Here is an 18562-nt window from a genome sequence, read left to right on the forward strand (position 1 = left end):
GAGCCACCCCCAGCTAAAATGGGGTGGTCCGACCACCCCCTATGGCCCAAATGGGGTGGCTAGTTACCCCTTATTTTTTGTTATTAATTTATATTTTTTAATCTTAAATAATATTTTATTATTATTTTTTATTAGTGGGACAAGTATCCCATTTGTGGCTCTAGTCCATTTTAGACTGTATATTCTCCAGTCAATTTTAGACTGGAGAAAATCTTATTCCATAAATAAGCCTTAGTAATGGAAATTGGGGTTGATCGTTGACGCATTATATTGCACTACAAATATCCAGGCTGAACTGGGTGATTGAAATTGGGGTTGGAGTAATTAATCTCATGCTTATGACCAAAAACAAAAGGTCGTCTCCTTCAAGCCTAACTAAGCTATATGGTTAGAGCCGGTTGAAGAAACTTATAATTAATGAAAAGAAGAGTCTAGAGAAACACCGGCCGCCATCATCACCGTGGACCGTTTCAAGAAAAAAAAAAAAAAAATTCAAACTCAAGCTTATGGAACATTTTACCTTGAGTTTAAGGGAATGTTAGAATATATAATATATTATAGCCGTCAAACCCTAGAAAGAGAGCATTACAGAGAGAGCATAGCAGAGTGGAGGGAGGGAGTTACAACTCCCTCCTCCCCACTCCACTCCCCTTCTCTTTCCTCCTTCCCCCTCCATCTTTCCGCCTCTACCATAGATCGATCAGGGCACGTGTATAAATGGTCCTTGGGGTGCTTTTTAGCGGTGCGTGGTTGGCTATCGGTGGCGCATGGAACGTATGAGGGTGTGTTGAGTTTTTGTTATTGTATTTTTGTTGTTTTTAAATAAGAATGTATTATCTCTAGATCTGCTTTTAGTAGCGATTTATAGGGTGAAGTTTTATTCGTTTTCTTAAATTTTGTTTTCACGAATTCTTAAGAATAAGCGAATTAGTTTCCGGTCGGTATTTTGTTTTCTTATGATTCTTTTTATGGGAGTCAACCATAAACCGATGACGGAGGAGTTATCAAGCATAAAGAAGAATTGTCATTATGGTAAATGCAGCGAAGGGGATTGCGATTGATAAAGCACTAGTAGCGAAGATTAAAAAGAAAAAAGAAAAGGGACTTGGTAGCAGATAGAGACGTGATTTACCGAAGTTTGCTGTAGATCTGAAACCGATTGAGATGATGACTTTTCATAGATATTGTCTTATAATAGCCCGAAAGGCTATTGTGTATGTCATAGATAATGCTTGAGTTGTGAAGATTTCAAATTATATCTTTAGCATTGCACGGAACATTTTGCCCCATTTGAAGAGATAATTCATTCAAAATATATATATATATATAAGCATAATTACCTGATAGGATTGATCGTTGTTGTCATTTAAATGCCACAAATTCTTAGTTTAATTGATGATCAGACCAGTTATGCGTAATTACACGGTATGGGCCATTTCGCCATTAGGCTCTCTGCTAGCCCCTGCCCCTGAGAACTTTAAGGATATATTCTCAGGGCCTGATCAATGGACTTGTAGTATCTGGGCTAGGACAAAGTGCAGTACAATCAGAGACAGTTTGAACAATATTTTAAATGGGCCGGAGGAATTCAGCCCCAACCCCACTTGGCCCATAAGATCATCCAGGCCGAACTGGGTGATTGACTTTGGGTTTATTTGGAGTTATCAATAAAATGCCAAACAAACCTTTTTTTTTTTTTTTCCTGAGCAATATCCTGTTTCTTAGTTGTGGGATTTTCTGTGCATCAATTTTTATCACTTTATCATTTCCTCTATTGGGAATTGAGCTAATCATTTGATTTTTTGGAATGAAAGTTGTATATATATATGGCTTTCGCTGTTCTTGGAAGTTACCATTGGTTTTCTCACTTTGAATTCAGCTGAGTGCGATACAACATGAATAGATCTAAAAATATATAGCAGCTGCTATACATCACTCAATAAGCATTTATTACATTGATACATAATGCATGTTCCTTAATCCATGACACATGACACATTGTTTTCTTATTATTGCAGAGACAAAGGGAAAACATGATTTCAATACTTCGTAAATTTAAGGACAGAAAGTGATAATATAGGTAGGGCTACCAAAGCAGGTAAACGCTGCATCTTGAAGATCTGATTATAGTACGTGGGTGGACATTTATCTGGGCTACCATAATTGCCAGTGCAACAGGACATCAGTTGATTGAACGTTGTACATGCGCTCTTACAAGTGAGCACGCTCCCATCAGATGCTTTTACGTGCAGCTTTGCTGGGCATGCTGTGTTCACGTTGGCTGGATAGCTCGATTTTTGGCATGCACCAAAACCGCCTAGCGGCACTATCGAGACGGGCAAATATTGTATGAGTCTTGTCCACCGTTCACTACGATGTTGACTTCTACCAAATTGGCTGGCAGGATTGCATGATTCCCGTTGCACGCAACTTGACCGGAGCCACAATCCTTTGTAGCGCAAGTGAATTTTCCCGATCGAGTCATGGAACATCGAGTTTGGGCCCAAAACTGGCCTTTCCACGGAGCTGGGACATCCTCTACTGACTTGGATGCTTTTGATGCTTACTCAAATCCAATAGTTGATAATTGAAGTTCTTGACCCAGTGCTAGGGTTGCTGGCCGAATAGTTCTTGGACAATTATTTATAAAAGTTATTCTAGCAGAGTGAGCACCTGCATGCAACACAAACCCTTTCCTTTGTCACAATGATGGAATATTGTCCAATGATTAATTCAATTAGAATCCATTGTAATACTTTTACTCTATCAAAAGAAAAAATGAAAAAGTAAAATTTCATCGACATGCAAAAAGCCAAAGGAATATTGTACAGGAAATCTAATCCTAGCCCTCATATAGTAACATGTCCAAATGACCTTCTCCCTAGAGGTCCATAGTTCAAGAACCTTTGCAGAGTGAGAGATTAATGTTCAGTAGCTAAAATCTTAAAAACCTTTCATGTAGAAATAAAAATAAATCTAATATATAAATGATAATTTGCATATTTAGCACTTATATACTTTGCCATGCCTAAATGTGTCACGTCCATAGAATTTTCACTGTGGAAGACATGCCCCATTCAAATGAAAGCGGTGGTAACATATTAGCCGTGCAATTTTTTATATGAACGGGGCCTAAACAGTAGGATTATTCCTTCATGCTGAGCTACTACTAGCTATGCTAGCTAGCTTGTTGTTTCCTTAAGTGGCTGGATATTTTATAACATTTTTTTCTTTTATTTTTTGGAGCGACATTCATATATAGATTTTCATATTTAAAATTTGGTAAAAAAATATCTTAAACCATCAAATGGGTAAATATTAAGCACAAGTATATTAAATACTAAGCCATACCATGGCCTTTAGGGTGATTCGGCCGCCCCGGCCCCAAAGACAAACACTATAATTTTTTTTATTATTTATTATTTATTTATTTTTATTTGGCCCATGAACCACACCCATTATTTTTTTATTATTTTATTATATTAATTTTTATAAAAACTTTTGTTTGGACAGTTTTCTGAATGATGACATGGGATGGACCCTGTGAATGGCCTGGTACCTGAGGAATCACCTGACTATGAAATAACAAAGAAAAAGGATCAAAGCTGCCGGCGTTACCCGGCGGGGGATAGCTCCGATGCCTAAATTAGTCACTTTATTTGAGAGAAATATAACTTTGAAGATGATAGGTAAGATAAAGATAATAGAGGATATTCAGTTAAGGAGAGAAAAAGAAGTTACCAAAGTCTGAGATGAAACCCCCATTTTATAGGCATCGGGTTGTACCTGTTTATCCGGTACTGTGGACTGATCGAAGATCCACGTGTCGAGTAATGTATTTGATGAAACGATGAGTGGAGGGCTATATAAGTATATCTAGTCTTCCGCGAATAATTGAGAGTTTATATAAGACTCGGTTTACTGAGTCTTCGAACCGAGTGTTGTGTGTGCTGAACTTAGGTAGGCATAAATTTACCGAGTATAAGTTCAGTAAGCAGGTATAAATAACCGAGCTTTGTGATGGGCTGGTAGATCGTTTTATTGGGCCTAGCCCAGCTGATCCATGATTCAACAAATATCTACTAAAATTTCCTCTTCAACTTAGGTCCAATCGTCATCCCATTGACGAGCTATGTGTGCGTGGGGCAGTGATTTTGGGAAAAATGCAGGCGCGGCTGTGGGAGAGTGAGAAAGAAAATCTGTCGCGTAGTTTATGGTTTGAAAGGGCAAAGGACTCTACTTTTGCAGCTCACACGATCACGTGGTTCTTGGCGCATGGTTTCAGCATTTCAAATCCAAGCCCAGTAAACAAGGAAGAGTAGTTGAGCAATTACTATATCGTAAATGGAGGTAGTGCTCATTGTGACAAAGCTGACATGCCAAAGTCAAGTACCATATATGAGTGATCCGAATTTGATGATCGTTGAAAAATAAACAAGGAAGAGTAGTTGAGCAATTACTATATCGTAAATGGAGGTAGTGCTCGATGGGACAAAGCTGGCATGCCAAAGTCAAGTACCATATATGGGTGATCTGAATGTGATGATCGTTGACAAATAAACATGGAAGAGTAGTTGAACAATTACTATATCATAAATGGAGGTAGTGCTCGATGGGACAAAACTGACATGCCAAATTCAAGTACCATATATGGGTGATCCGAATTTGATGATCGTTGACAAATAAACATGGAAGAGTAGTTGAGCAATTACTATATCGTAAATGGAGGTAGTGCTCGATGGGATAAAGCTGACATGCCAAAGTCTAAGTACAATATATGGGTAACAAAGCTGAGTGACGTGAAAGAGAGAGTTCAAAAAAAGTGTTGAAGTTGAGTTTCAGAACAAAATCTCCTTCAGCTGACGTTTTGGACTTGTGCTTATGTGGGTAGTATGTATCCAAAAAGAGACAACTATGGAACATGAGACAAGAGAGAAAAAGTTGTCGTTTTGGAGTCAGAGGAGGCTGAGGCACATTCGGGTTCTGAGGTAGCGGGGTCAGTACCTGACACTCTTCCTGAAGAAGAAATAACTGGAGTTACAAGTGATTCAGGAGCACAAGGAAAGAGGACAACTCCAGAGGTAGAAGCGCTTGCTCCTTATGTCAGAGCGTATTATAAGGTTTTTAGTGGTGTCAGGAAATTCTTAGGTAGACAAGACACATCAGCCCGAGATGCCCTTCTTGCAAACAGACCCCCCCGATTATCCTCTCATACACCAGTTAATGCCGAACCTCCTTCCTCTGTAGGTTTAGAAGTTGAGCCTCCCTAGGCCGTTCCTCTTTCCCCAACTCCTACTGAAGCTGTGCACCTGAGTGCTTCTGATTTCGAGGAAGAAGAACCGGTGGATGTTGGTTGTATCCTTAGGGATCTTGCCTCAAAGATGCCGATAATACAGCCGCTTGCAATGATCTTCCCAAGCCAAACCGAAGTAGAGAGTTCATCCATGCATCATGAGGAATGATGACGTGGGATGGACCCTGTGAATGGCCTGGTACTTGAGGAATCACCTGACTATGAAATAACAAATAAAAAGGATCAAAGCTGTCGGCGTGGTCCGGCGGGAGATAGCCCCGATGCCTAAATTAGTCACTGTGTTTGAGAGAAATATAACTTTGAAGATGATAGGTAAGATAAAGAGAATAGATGATATTCAGTTAAGGAGAGAAAAAGATGCTACCAAAATCTGAGATGAAACCCCCCTTTTATAGGCATCGAATTGTACCTATTTATCCGGTACTGTGAACTTACCGAAGATCCACTTGTCGAGTAATGTAGTTGATGAAACAATGAGTGGAGGGCTATATAAGTATATCTAGTCTTCCGAGAATAATTGAGAGTTTATATAAGACTCAGTTTACCGAGTCTTCGAACCGAGTGTTGTGTGTGCTGAACTTAGGTAGGCATAAATTTACCAAGTATAAGTTCGGTAAGTAGGTATAAATAACCGAGCTTTGTGATGGGCTAGTAGACCGTTTTATTGGGCCTAGCCCTGCTAATCCATGATCCAACAAATATCTACTAAAATTTCCTCTTCAACTTCGGTCCAATCGTCATCCCTTTGACGAGCCATGTGTGCGTGAGGCAATGATTTTAGGAAAAATGCAGGCGCGGCCGTGGGAGAGTGAGAAAGAAAATCTGTTGTGGGGTTCAGGGTTTGAAAGGGCAAAGGACTCTACTTTTGCAGCTCACACGATCACGTGGTTCTTGGCGCATGGTTTCAATATTTCAAATCCAAGCCCAGTAAACAAGGAAGAGTAGTTGAGCAATTACTATATCGTAAATGGAGGTAGTGCTCGATGGGACAAAACTGACATGCCAAATGCAAGTATCATATATGGGTGATCCGAATTTGATGATCGTTGACAAATAAACATGGAAGAGTAGTTGAGCAATTACTATATTGTAAATGGAGGTAGTGCTCGATGGGACAAAGCTGACATGCCAAAGTCTAAGTACAATATATGGGTAACAAAGCTGAGTGTCGTGAAAGAGAGAGTTCATAAAAAGTGTTGAAGTTGAGTTGCAGAACAAAATCTCCTTCACCTGACGTCCTGGACTTGTGCGTATATGGGTAGTATGTATCCAAAAAGAGACAACTATGGAACATGAGCCAAGAGAGAAAAAGTTGTCTTTTTGGAGTCAGAGGAGGTTGAGGCACATTCGGGTTTTGAGGTAGCGGGGTCAGTACCTGACACTCTTCCCGAAGAAGAAATAACCGGAGTTACAAGTGATTCAGGAGCACAAGGAAAGTGGACAACTCCTGAGGTAGAAGCGCCTGCTCCTTATGTCAGAGCGTATTCTGAGGTTCTTAGTGGTGTTAGCGAATTCTTAGGTAGACAAGACACATCAACCCGAGATGCCCTTCTTGCAAACAGACCCCCCCGATCATCCTCTCATACACCAGTTAGGGCCGAACCTCCTTCCTCCGCGGCTTTAGAAGTTGAACCTCCCTCAGCGGTTCCTCTTTCCTTAACTCCTACTGAAGCTGTGCACCTGACTGCTTCCGATTTCGACGACGAAGAACCGGTGGATGTTGGTTGTATCCTTAGGGATCTTGCTTCAAAGATGCCGATAATACAGCCGCTTGCAATGATCCTCCCAAGCCAAACCGAAGTAGAAAGTTCATCCATGCATCCTGAGGAATGATGACGTGGGATGGACCCTGTGAATGGCTTGGTACCTGAGGAATCACCTGACTATGAAATAACAAAGAAAAAGGATCAACGCTGCCAGCGTTGTCCGGCGGGGGATAGCTTCGATGCCTAAATTAGTCACTGTGTTTGAGAGAAATATAACTTTGAAGATGATAGGTAAGATAAAGATAATAGAGGATATTCAGTTAAGGTGAGAAAAAGATGTTACCAAAATCTGAGATGAAACCCCCATTTTGTAGGCATCGAGTTGTACATGTTTATCCGGCACTGTGGACTTACCGAAGATCCACGTGTCGAGTAATGTATTTGATGAAACGATGAGTGGAGGGCTATATAAGTATATCTAGTCTTCCGAGAATAATTGAGAGTTTATATAAGACTCGGTTTACCGAGTCTTCGAACCGAGTGTTGTGTGTGCTGAACTTAGGTAGGCATAAATTTACCAAGTATAAGTTCGGCAAGCAGGTATAAATAACCGAGCTTTGTGATGGGCTGGTAGACCGTTTTATTGGGCCTAGCCCAGCTGATCCATGATCCAACAAATATCTACTAAAATTTCCTCTTCAACTTCGGTCCAATCGTCATCCTTTTGACGAGCCATGTGTGCGCGTGGCAGTGATTTTTGGGAAAAATGTAGTTGCGGCCGTGGGAGAGTAAGAAAGAAAATCTGTCTCATGGTTCAGGGTTTGAAAGGGCAAAGGACACTACTTTTGCAGCTCACACGTGGTTCTTGGCGCATGGTTTCAGCATTTCAAATCCAAGCCTAGTAAACAAAGAAGAGTAGTTGAGCAATTACTATATCGTAAATGGAGGTAGTGTTCGATGGGACAAAGGTGACATGCCAAAGTCAAGTACCGTATATGGATGATCCAAATTTGATGATCGTTGAAAAATAAACAAGGAAGAGTAGTTGAGCAATTACTATATCGTAAATGGAGGTAGTGTTCGATGGGACAAAGCTGACATGCCAAAGTCAAGTACCGTATATGGGTGATCCGAATTTGATGATCGTTGAAAAATAAACAAGGAAGAGTAGTTGAGCAATTACTATATCGTAAATGGAGGTAGTGCTCGATTGGACAAAGCTGACATGCCAAAGTCAAGTACTGTATATAGGTGATCCAAATTTGATGATCGTTGACAAATAAACAAAGAATAGTAGTTGAGCAATTACTGTATCGTAAATGGAGGTAGTGCTCAATGAGACAAAGCTGACATACCAAAGTCATGTACCATATATGGGTGATCCGAATTTGATGATCGTTGACAAATAAACATGGAAGAGTAGTTGAGCAATTACTATATCGTAAATGGAGGTAGTGCTCAATAGGACAATGCTGACATGCCAAAGTCTAAGTACAATATATGGGTAACAAAGCTGAGTGACGTGAAAGAGAGAGTTCAGAAAAAGTATTGAAGTTGAGTTGCAGAACAAAATCTTTTTCAGCTGACGTCCTGGACTCGTGCGTATGTGGGTAGTATGTATCCAAAAAGAGACAACTATGAAACATGAGACAAGAGAGAAAAAGTTGTCGTTTTGGAGTCAGAGGAGGTTGAGGCACATTCGGGTTCTGAGGTAGCGGGGTCAGTACCTGACACTCTTCCTGAAGAAGAAAAAACCGGAGTTACAAGTGATTCGGGAGCACAAGGAAAGAGGACAACTCCTGAGGTAGAAGCACCTGCTCCTTATGTCAGAGCGTATTCTGAGGTTCTTAGTGTTGTCAGGGAATTCTTAGGTAGACAAGACACATCAGCCCGAGATGCCCTTCTTGCAAACCGACCCCCTGATCATCCTCTCATAACCAGTTAAAGCCGAGCCTCCTTCCTGCGCAGCTTTAGAAGTTGAACCTCCCTCGGTCATTCCTCTTTCCTCAACTCCTACTGAAGCTGTGCACTTGAGTGCTTCTGATTGCGAGGAAGAAGAACCGGTGGATGTTGGTTGTATCCTTAGGGATCTTGCCTAAAAAATGTCGATAATACAGCCGTTTGCAATGATCCTCCCAGGGCAAACTGAAGCAGAGAGTTCATCCATGCATCCTGAGGAATGGTGACGTGGGATGGACGTTGTGAATGGCCTGGTACCTGAGGAATCACTTGACTATGAAATAACAAAGAAAAAGGATCAAAGCTGCCGGCAGGGGATAGCTCCGATGCCTAAATTAGTCATTGTGTTTGAGAGAAATATAACTTTGAAGATGATAGGTAAGATAAAGAGAATAGAGGATATTTAGTTAAGGAGAGAAAAAGAAGTTAGCAAAATCTGAGATGAAACCTCCCTTTTATAGGCATCGAGTTGTACCTGTTTATCCGGTACTGTGGACTTACCGAAGATCCACGTGTCGAGTAATGTATTTGATGAAACAATGAGTGGAGGGCTATATAAGTATATCTAGTCTTCCGAGAATAATTTAGAGTTTATATAAGACTCGGTTTACCGAGTCTTCGAACCGAGTGTTGTGTGTGCTGAACTTAGGCAGGCATAAATTTACCGAGTATAAGTTCGGTAAGCAGGTATAAATAACCGAGCTTTGTGATGGGCTGGTATACCGTTTTATTGGGCCTAGCCCGGCTTATCCATAATCCAACAACTTTAAAATAATATTTTTTTTCTTTATTACAATTAGGACATAGCTCCTATTTGTGGCCTTTAAGTTTTCTTCTTAAAAAAATCGTAGCCATTAATTGGACGAGGATCCAGATCCCAAGTAAACACTTGCTATGAAATAATAGTATATAATAGTATTGCAAAGGATTCCCAGATTGATTTCCATGAGCCACTGAGCCTTCGACTCTTTCTCCTTTCTCCCTCTTACAGCAGCCATCATCATCAATTCATCATTATGGAGGACACTGGCTGTTAAAGATCCATGGCTTAATCTCAACTGCGGTACAACATGAAGGGCATCTGAAATATATATATATATATATATAGCAGCTGAAGAAATATTTCTTGTCATAAGCATAAGTATCCAAATAAGTAGGTATAAGAAAAAGTTCGTATTAATCGCTTGCTATCTATCATTCAAGCGTTTATTACATTGACACAGACACAGCAGTCATGCGTGTGCCTTACTCCAAGACACTTATTGTTTTCTTAATTATTATACTATAGAGAGAAGGAATGCATAATTCCTTTCTGAAAATTTAAGGGCAAAAAGTGATGACGTAGTTGGGTGCATTGAAGCAGGTAAATGTGCTGTTTTGGTCATCATAAGCATAGCTATAAGCTTGAGGGCATTGGTCCTCGAAGATCTTAGAGTAGTTTGTGGGTGGACATGTCTCTGGTTTATTGAAAGCGCCGGTGCAACAATATTCTGGTTTATTGAACGCAGTGCATGCGCTCTTGCAAGCAAGCACGCTCCCATCAGACCCTTTCACTTGTAGCTCAGCTGGGCAAACCGCGTTCACGTTTGCCGAGCAACTTGAGGGCTTACAGTCACCGGTTCCTCCTTGTGTGGCAACCGAAACAGGGAGGTTGAAGCCGTCTACAAGGCTAACATCATAGAAATCTTGTCCACCGTTCGCTGCTATGTTAATTTCTACCAAAGACGCTGGCGGGACTGCACCATTGCCATTGCATGTAACCTGGCCGGAGCCACAGTCAGCAGTTTCACATGTGAACTTTCCAGAGGCGTTCGTGGAGCATTGTGTTCGGGCCCAGAATCGGCCTTTCCATGGAGCTTGGACATCAATTGATCTTGATGCTTTGGATGCCAACTCAAAACCAGTAGTTGATAGCTGAGGCTTCTGATCCGATGTTAGAGTTCCTGGCCAAATAGTTCTTGGACAGTTGTTTGTGAAAGTGATTCGAGCCGCATGAGAACCTGCATGCATGACATAAATTGTAATTAGAAGAAAAAATTGTAATTAGAAGAAAGAATGTCAGTTTATAAAGGCAATGTACTAACTATTATAAGTAGATACACAGACATACCAGATAAGAAACAGAAGGCCAATGCAAGGCCGAGGAGTGCAAGGGTTTTCATCATTGTATATAGTAGATCACTAGTTGCCCTCTTGATGAATGGGTTGGGTATTGTGGTGCTCATCTTATGAACTTAGAGTGGTATATATAGAGGCTTTAACGCGACCATCACGGCAAACCATGCGGAAAATCGGGTTCGACGTAAGTTCCACCAGGATTAATCCTCATTGACTTTTCAGCGGAGCCACGCGGAAAAATGCGGAAAATTGACGGACGAAATGTGATTGAATCGATTGGGGTTATCTACAAAACATATGTGTCAGTATTTGGGAAAGGAAGGCAAATCCATTTACTACTTTGCTACTCTAGTTTTCTACAAACAGGTGTCAATGTTGTAGAAGATGACTTGACAAATGACTTTTATATATATTCATTTAAGAACGTGCGACTGCTCTATAGTTCATCACAACCGAACGTTAGGTGCATCGAATTTTCAATACTCATGCGAAGTTTAAGCCTTAAGGTTTGGTTTTTTTCCAACACTGATTTTGTCTGATTTCAACGTGGCCGCCTGCACATGGTTTGAAGTTTGATCTCTTGATGTACGTGTGTAGTACAGTAGTAGTTGTTTCGAGAAGTCACTTTCCAAGAAGAAGGAAATTAAAACCTGTTTATTTTGATGCCTTGATATTTTTTATTTTTTGGGCCTTCTATATATGATTTATGAACTACAAAAGACCACTAATCCTATCATATCTAACCAATGAACTAACCCACCCATTAAAAATGGGCTAACTGCCCAACAAATTACAAATGGGCTACGAGCCCAACAACTCATCTATTAAAAACCCATTACACAACGAAAAGAAACCCCCCCCCCCCCAAAAAAAAAAAGAACCAAAACTTTTTTTTTCTTTTTCTTTTCTAATTAAAGGTTAGAAGAATTGACTAATTGTAACTATTCTACTGGGTGTAACCCGCCCACCTCACCAGGATATCGATAGGACCTAAGGAAAATAATACAAATCCATACCCACTGAAAATTTCCGAGACCATCAAACCACCACCTCATGTGGTCAAAACAAAACTTTTCATATACTAATACATGCATTTTCTTGTCGAAGAAACTTTAAACTGTTTTTTATTTTTTTATTTTTTTATTTTTTTCAAAATGAATTGAAAATATTTATCTTATGCAATCTATAAAATGCATATAAGAATTAAATTCTTTAAAGATAAATATTAATTTAAGGGAGCAAATCAATATTATCATCTATGTCTAGTTTTATAGACAAATAGCAACATGTAACAAAATTAATGTAATTAATTCTCGTTCCTATGACAATGATAATAGTTCTAGCACTCCAAACTCTACGAAAAATCACATATATTCTATTGCAAGTAATTGCAGATCATCAAATATCCAAGAGTCATGTTGAAATCCGGAGATGTTTTGGTTGGAAGAGTATCCAATAGCGTTACAGAGCGAAAAGAAGAGAGTGATCGAAGGTTTGGCCCATTATATTTGTAACCCCAAGAGTTCTTTTTGAGGTTCAAGTATGCAGATTTCCTCTTCCTTTCTTTAGGGTTCCTCTCTTTCTCTCTGAATTTTGATGTTTAGCAATGGCGAAGAAGAAGAAAAGGAATGCAGAGAAAGCAGAGCACATAATTGATAATATACCCAACAAATATTCTCAACAGCCCAGAAGCTCGAAACCCAAACGCCGCTCTGACTTCTCCTTCTTCTGTTCCTTTCCTCTCTCCAATTCAGGTGTGTGTGTTTTGTTTGATTGGAAATCAATTTCTTTTTCTTTGTTTTGGGTTTTCTCTGTGCCAATGTTTATCGCATTATCATTTCCTTTATTGGGAACTGAGTTGGTCGTTTGGTTTTCTGGAATGAAAGTTATATCTCAGCTTTTGTGAATTGCTTGGGCTGTTCTTGGAAGTTGTTTGCTTTTGTGGCATTGAATTCAGCTGAGTTTTCGTTCCTATCAAAGTAAATCTCATTTCTTTTCCAAGTGATATAACTTTTATTCGCATAAAGCTTGAGTTTTGTTCTGAACTAGATCTTCCGAGGGTATGCGTAGGATTTGTAGCAATCTGTGTAGCTCAGTGAATTTCCTATGTTATGTTCTATATTGTAAGGAAGCAAGATCTCTTTTTTGTGGCATTGTTGTGTCCCCATGAATATACCTTGACAACTCAGAAATTCCTGAATTCTGTCATATGTTTGAAGATACTTATAAGGCTGATTTGAGGGGCTAATGCTTTTTTTTTTTTTTTTTTTTCATAGCCTCCTGATACATACTTAATCTGGTGGATTTTTTATTTTTATTTTTATTAAGTTTCTTAATTTTCTTTATATGTGTGTTGAAGGTTAATGAATTGTTCGATGAGGAGCAGAATTGCTGCCTATTAGATGTAGTATTACTGTATATGGGTTTGAATAGTAATTGATTATATTTCATTGGATTTTTAAGGATTATCTAAGTTTGCAATGCTACTTCAGTTTTGTAACTGTATGTCATCATTGCTGTCTCATCTGTTCAACTTTACTGCAACTGTCTCACGAATGAATTACTTTGTTATGAAGTTCCAAAATAATATTATGCTATTTTATTAACTTTTTTCTGGAATAATATCTGCCCACAGGTTCCTTACAGGGGTCATCCTTTGGTGAAGGTGGATCATCCAATGTCACCTTAAATAGTTTGCATGGCAGACATGCTGAAGGAAAAAACATGCCTGAGCATTCTCTTATTCGGTGCAGCAAGTCACAGAATAGAGGATTGCGATTCTCATCCAATTTCTATAAAACTCCACTCATAGAAGTGGAAACAGTAGCCCAAAATGAACTTTTTGACTGCTGCAGTGAAAGGTTTGTCCGGCCCATATTCATGCCATGGTCATACAAGATATCATCAGTTTGAACGATTTTATATTACACTGATTGTCTTTCCCTTCATATAGAAATGTCAGTGAACAAACAAGTGATAGTGCAAGGTCATTGGAATGTACCCCAAAAAAATCACAGGTTACAGAAGGCAATGGCTTTCGCATAACACCAGGAAGTATTGTATGGGCTAAAACAGCTTGCCAAATGTGGTGGCCTGCTGAGGTATGTTACTGTTATTGACTGGTGGCGTCCTTATTTTTTTTTTCTTTTACATACATGTTATATTTTCTCTCTATAGTTTGGTTTAAGGAATGTCAGATACCCCTGTTATCGAGAAAAAAAGGAACCAGGTACAGCCTCTTAACATAAGTTAGGGGTTATATTTCTGAAAGTGAATTATGGGCTACCTCATCTAAAGTGTCACATAAAATATCCTTTCTTTCCCCTGGAATCTTTGCACGACATGCCCATTCAGATGATTTCTGAAAGCGTGTTCTGCATGTTTCAAAACTTTTTATTTTGATAGTACGTGTTTCAAACTTAAATCTTTGAAGTCTACATTTTTCTCATATCTCAAAAACAGTGTTTGATTCCTCATCAAGAAGCTTTGGATATTGGATTTTTGGTGACATCTTATATATTAAACTTTATAGGCCGAAAGGAAACATGTTATACAGTTGGGTCGTGCTGGATCTAAGCAGATGATTGTTTTTGGAACTACAAAAATGGTATCTATCACTTTTCAAACCAAAAGCAGAATTCTTGTGTATAATCCTGTTTGAGAGTCTATCCCTTTAAATAGTTTCTAACCTGACTTGTGAACAGAACAGTTGATGCCTAAAATAACTTGGTAAGATAAGATATTTAACCCATCAAATGAATCATATCTCTTTAGTTTTATTTCTAAATCCAGTGCTTCTATATTAACAAAAAGTTAACTCACATTTTTCAGATCATGGATGAAAGATCCAATCTAGCTGACTCAAGGAACCAGGATACTGATGGACATGTCTTAGTAGAGTTTTATGGAAGCCATGACATGTAAAATTTCTAACCTTTTATGCTAATGTTGCTGCATATCTTTTGACTGAGAAAACATTGAGAATCTGCTTGTTCTCTGTCTTACTGGCTGACAAATAAATTTATGATTTACAGTGCTTGGCTTGATCCTGCCAGAGATCTTTCTGAGCTTGAGGATGTGAGTGCAGTTACTATAATAAATTACTAACAAGCTCAATTGTTATCTCTTCATAAGTCTGTGTTGATATTGATTCTTGTAAACTGTGCCACAGACACTATTAAATAGTTCAGCCTGTCTACCTCTTTTTTTTGTTTTTGTTTTTTTTCTTCTCTTTTTCACCTTCCTGTGATAATGATAGCTATTGCCAATCTTTCATCAACTGCATTGTAGCGATGAATGAGCAGGTGCTGTAATGTAAGTCACCTGTTGCAGGGGGTTTTCTCTCTGGGGGTGGTTTTGGATGGGAGTAACTATGGAACTTTTCTTCCATAGTCTATCGCATGATATGTAATGTATGATTGAGATATTATGCTGACTGATGGCAACAATGTTGTAGCATTGATTGTACTGGAGCAAAAATTTCAATATGTAGAGCTGTGGGAAAAGCATATCCCCCCATCTATATGGCTATTTTAATTATGCCTATCAATATGTATTCTGATTATGTTCATTTTCTAATCTATGCCTAAGATCCTGTGCCTTTTTTGTTCCAGTGCTTCCAAGAAAGGAGCTGTAACCCTATGGAAGATTTTCAAGATGCTTTAAAACAAGTAAACTGATATTTAGCAAAAATGGCCTATGCTTTATGATTTCGTATTTTTTGTGCTATCTGCCAAGTCAACATTCTGTTCTCTTGTAATTGCAGGCCCTACAAAGGAAAGAATATCTGAGTTCATGCAGAGAGTTGTGTAAAAGCCCCAACGGACCCAATCACTCAGATCAACAAGATGAGTTCTCTGGTATGTACTTGAATTTGTACTTTGCCTGAACATTTCATATCCTCAAACAAATCTGTTGAAAGCCAAAAAGAGACACAGGGAAGTCTTATGGCTAACATGGGAAATCGTATCACATATATATATTTTTTTTTGACATAGCTTAGTTCACATTTTCTCTTGAAAGTCAAAGAGAATTACCATTATCAAATTGGGTTAACTGTACCCATATGGCCAATAACTTTATGCGGATCTTAAATCTGTACTACTATCAGGTGGAATTGGCAAAGGGGATAGCCTCTTTGGTGTAAAGGAATTGTCTCACTTTTTTGTTCTTTCATCTGATGTGCATTGTAGACACCTTTTCAAGTTTTCAATGTTGTCTCCTTAATCTTAAAGTTAACAGAGTATCAGCAGCATTCCTTTTACAATGATGGAGGTAGCCTTCAACGAATCAATAATTCTAATCTTTCTTGAATCACAGATCACCATGAGCTCTAGTTTCTGAGTACAGGGTTATAACTAAAATGGATTTTCTTTTCTTAGGGCCCGGGGTGTGGGTAGTTAGCTAAAATTTGGCTTTTAGAAACGCATCCTTGTGAGTTTAACATGTTTTTTGAGCCTCAAAACTGCATATTCTAAGCATCCTCTAGATCCTAAAGCCTTGGTTTCTATTTGGTATAATTCTATATAGGCGTAGATGTAAGGTCTATAAATCGGTTGTCTTTTTAACGTAGAAAAATTGTCATTTTTGTGAAGCTATATCTACTCTTCTCCCTTCCAGTTTAATTTCTGATTCTGCTTCTGCTTCTGCTTCTGCTTCAAACAGATAAATGGACTTCATCAATCTCAAGCAGAGCAGATGATGATTTCCTTGAAAGAGGGAGGGGGAAGAGGGAGCGAAAGCCTAAACTTCACTTTGATGTGAGTTGCTATCACCAGAATGGTTGTGGTAAAGCACATCTTGCTACATTAACAGTTTAATTACATTCATTTACAGGAGGTGACATTTCCAATGACATCGGATAAGAAGGTCCGGCGACTTAGGATAATGCGGTACCTTGGCCTTAGCGCTCCAATTGGTTCTCCTTTTTGATCCACTCACCCAGTAATGTAGAATTCATGTTGCTTGATTTCCCAGCTGTAATGAAGATATCATCATTTGAATATAATGGTAGATACCTCTAATCTTCTTTATAATGTATAGAAGAGTTTTGTATAGTTGTAACTTTTTTTATTGTAAATTATTAGTTACCTCATAATTAGGGGTAATTAACTAATTATACGTCACTGTCTTTTGGAAACTGCCACTAAACATCCTTGTGATTGGAGCTAGAAGAAATCTTCATATTTTCTGTTCTTCTAATTGATGGATTTCCTCATGTGAAGCGCATTTATAGCCTGAAATACAAAATTTAGCCCCTAATTGGTATTCAACAGGGTTAAATTAATGTTGCATGAATAGAGATAGCAGAACAAGGGCCTGTTTGGAACAATTTTAAAATCTGTTTTTCGTTTCTCAAACATTGAAAACTATCTAAACGGATTTTCGGATGTGATCTTTATAACTAACAAATCTGTGCCCTGCGGCTGAGGTTGCCACCAGATCAACATCGTGGTGGCTGCCACTAGGCGGCCATCACCCATTGAAGACTAGCTCCAATAACCATTTTTCTCCTTTTTATTTTTTTATTTTTAGTTTTTATATTTTTTATATTTTTATTTTGAAAACATTTATTATTATTATTATTATTATTATTTTTTGGGTTTTTAGGAAACACTTCTCAAAATATTACCAAATGTTTTTTTTTTTTTTTTTGTAAACTCCAGGTACAATAATATTTTCAAATGCCATCTCCACCAATACAATTTTAAATTTTTCACTTTTCTTTCATAACTCTTTTCAAAATCTAAAACACTAGTCCAGACTTTACCAAACCAAACCTTTTAATTATATTTTTCTTATTTTTCTTATTTTTTATTTTTTTTAAAGATTAACTTAGTTAAGAAATTTTCTAACACCTAAAACTACACAAAATCTATATCAAAGTTCTAATTTTTTTTTTCCTCTTTGTTTTCTTTGGATCCAATCAGACGATCGAGGGATAAGATTTCAGGAGATTTGAATACATAAATGGAAACAACTTTTTAGGCGACTTGATTGATGGTGGGACTGGCTTTCTTTTTTCGATGGTTGATGCTTTTTCATGTGATTTAGTCAACTATAATTGATTGATCATGCCACTTTATTCAAAAAAAAAAAAAAAAAAGGCTATCAAATTTAATACAAAAAAACAGCGGTTGTTTTGTAGCCGGGGAACCAGGCAGCACGCTGAGATGAATATCAATTGATTTGTGCCCGTAGGCCGTAGCAGTAATTCCATGTTGAGAAAGTGGCAGGTAATTTGGTTTTCATGAGCATGTCATTGCAGCCAAAAGGGCTGCAGAGGAAATGAGTTCCTGTTTCTTTTTGTTAGATCTCCATTTTCAAATCTGATGAAGGGAATGTCTGTAACAAATCTGATACACAGATTAAGTTTCAACCTCCAGTTCATCACCATTGTGGGTTGGTTTCACAAAAATCAGGTTGTCTTTCCCAAAAGAGATTATGTCTCACTGATAATTTTCAG

At 38.4% G+C, this 18562-nt stretch overlaps 2 protein-coding genes and 1 pseudogene across 3 annotated transcripts; 1 reads left to right on the plus strand and 2 right to left on the minus strand.

Moving 5' to 3' along the window:
- Nucleotides 1–2039: 2039 nt before the first annotated feature.
- LOC132191594 (thaumatin-like protein 1b) lies at nt 2040–5446 on the minus strand (annotated as a pseudogene).
- Nucleotides 5447–10106: 4660 nt separating this feature from the next.
- Nucleotides 10107–11175, minus strand: LOC132161771 (thaumatin-like protein 1). The gene is made up of 2 exons (XM_059571951.1): nt 11090–11175; nt 10107–10979 (listed from the first exon to the last, which is right to left on the minus strand). The coding sequence occupies exons 1-2, from the start codon at nt 11142–11144 to the stop codon at nt 10300–10302; spliced, it is 735 nt and encodes a 244-aa protein (XP_059427934.1). The 5' UTR covers nt 11145–11175; the 3' UTR covers nt 10107–10299.
- A 1248-nt stretch (nt 11176–12423) lies between these two features.
- LOC132192183 (uncharacterized) lies at nt 12424–17369 on the plus strand. Of its 2 annotated transcripts, XM_059607437.1 has the most exons (10): nt 12424–12851; nt 13733–13958; nt 14051–14198; nt 14630–14704; nt 14929–15017; nt 15132–15174; nt 15711–15767; nt 15863–15956; nt 16762–16856; nt 16933–17369. In XM_059607437.1, the coding sequence occupies exons 1-10, from the start codon at nt 12704–12706 to the stop codon at nt 17026–17028; spliced, it is 1071 nt and encodes a 356-aa protein (XP_059463420.1). In that variant the 5' UTR covers nt 12424–12703; the 3' UTR covers nt 17029–17369. The 2 variants fall into 2 exon arrangements, with proteins under 2 accessions (XP_059463420.1, XP_059463421.1); XM_059607438.1 differs by lacking the exon at nt 14630–14704 and having other exon boundaries at nt 12427–12851.
- Nucleotides 17370–18562: the final 1193 nt, after the last annotated feature.

Source organism: Corylus avellana, chromosome ca9 (assembly GCF_901000735.1).
Source record: "Corylus avellana chromosome ca9, CavTom2PMs-1.0".
Classification (NCBI taxonomy): domain Eukaryota; kingdom Viridiplantae; phylum Streptophyta; class Magnoliopsida; order Fagales; family Betulaceae; genus Corylus; species Corylus avellana.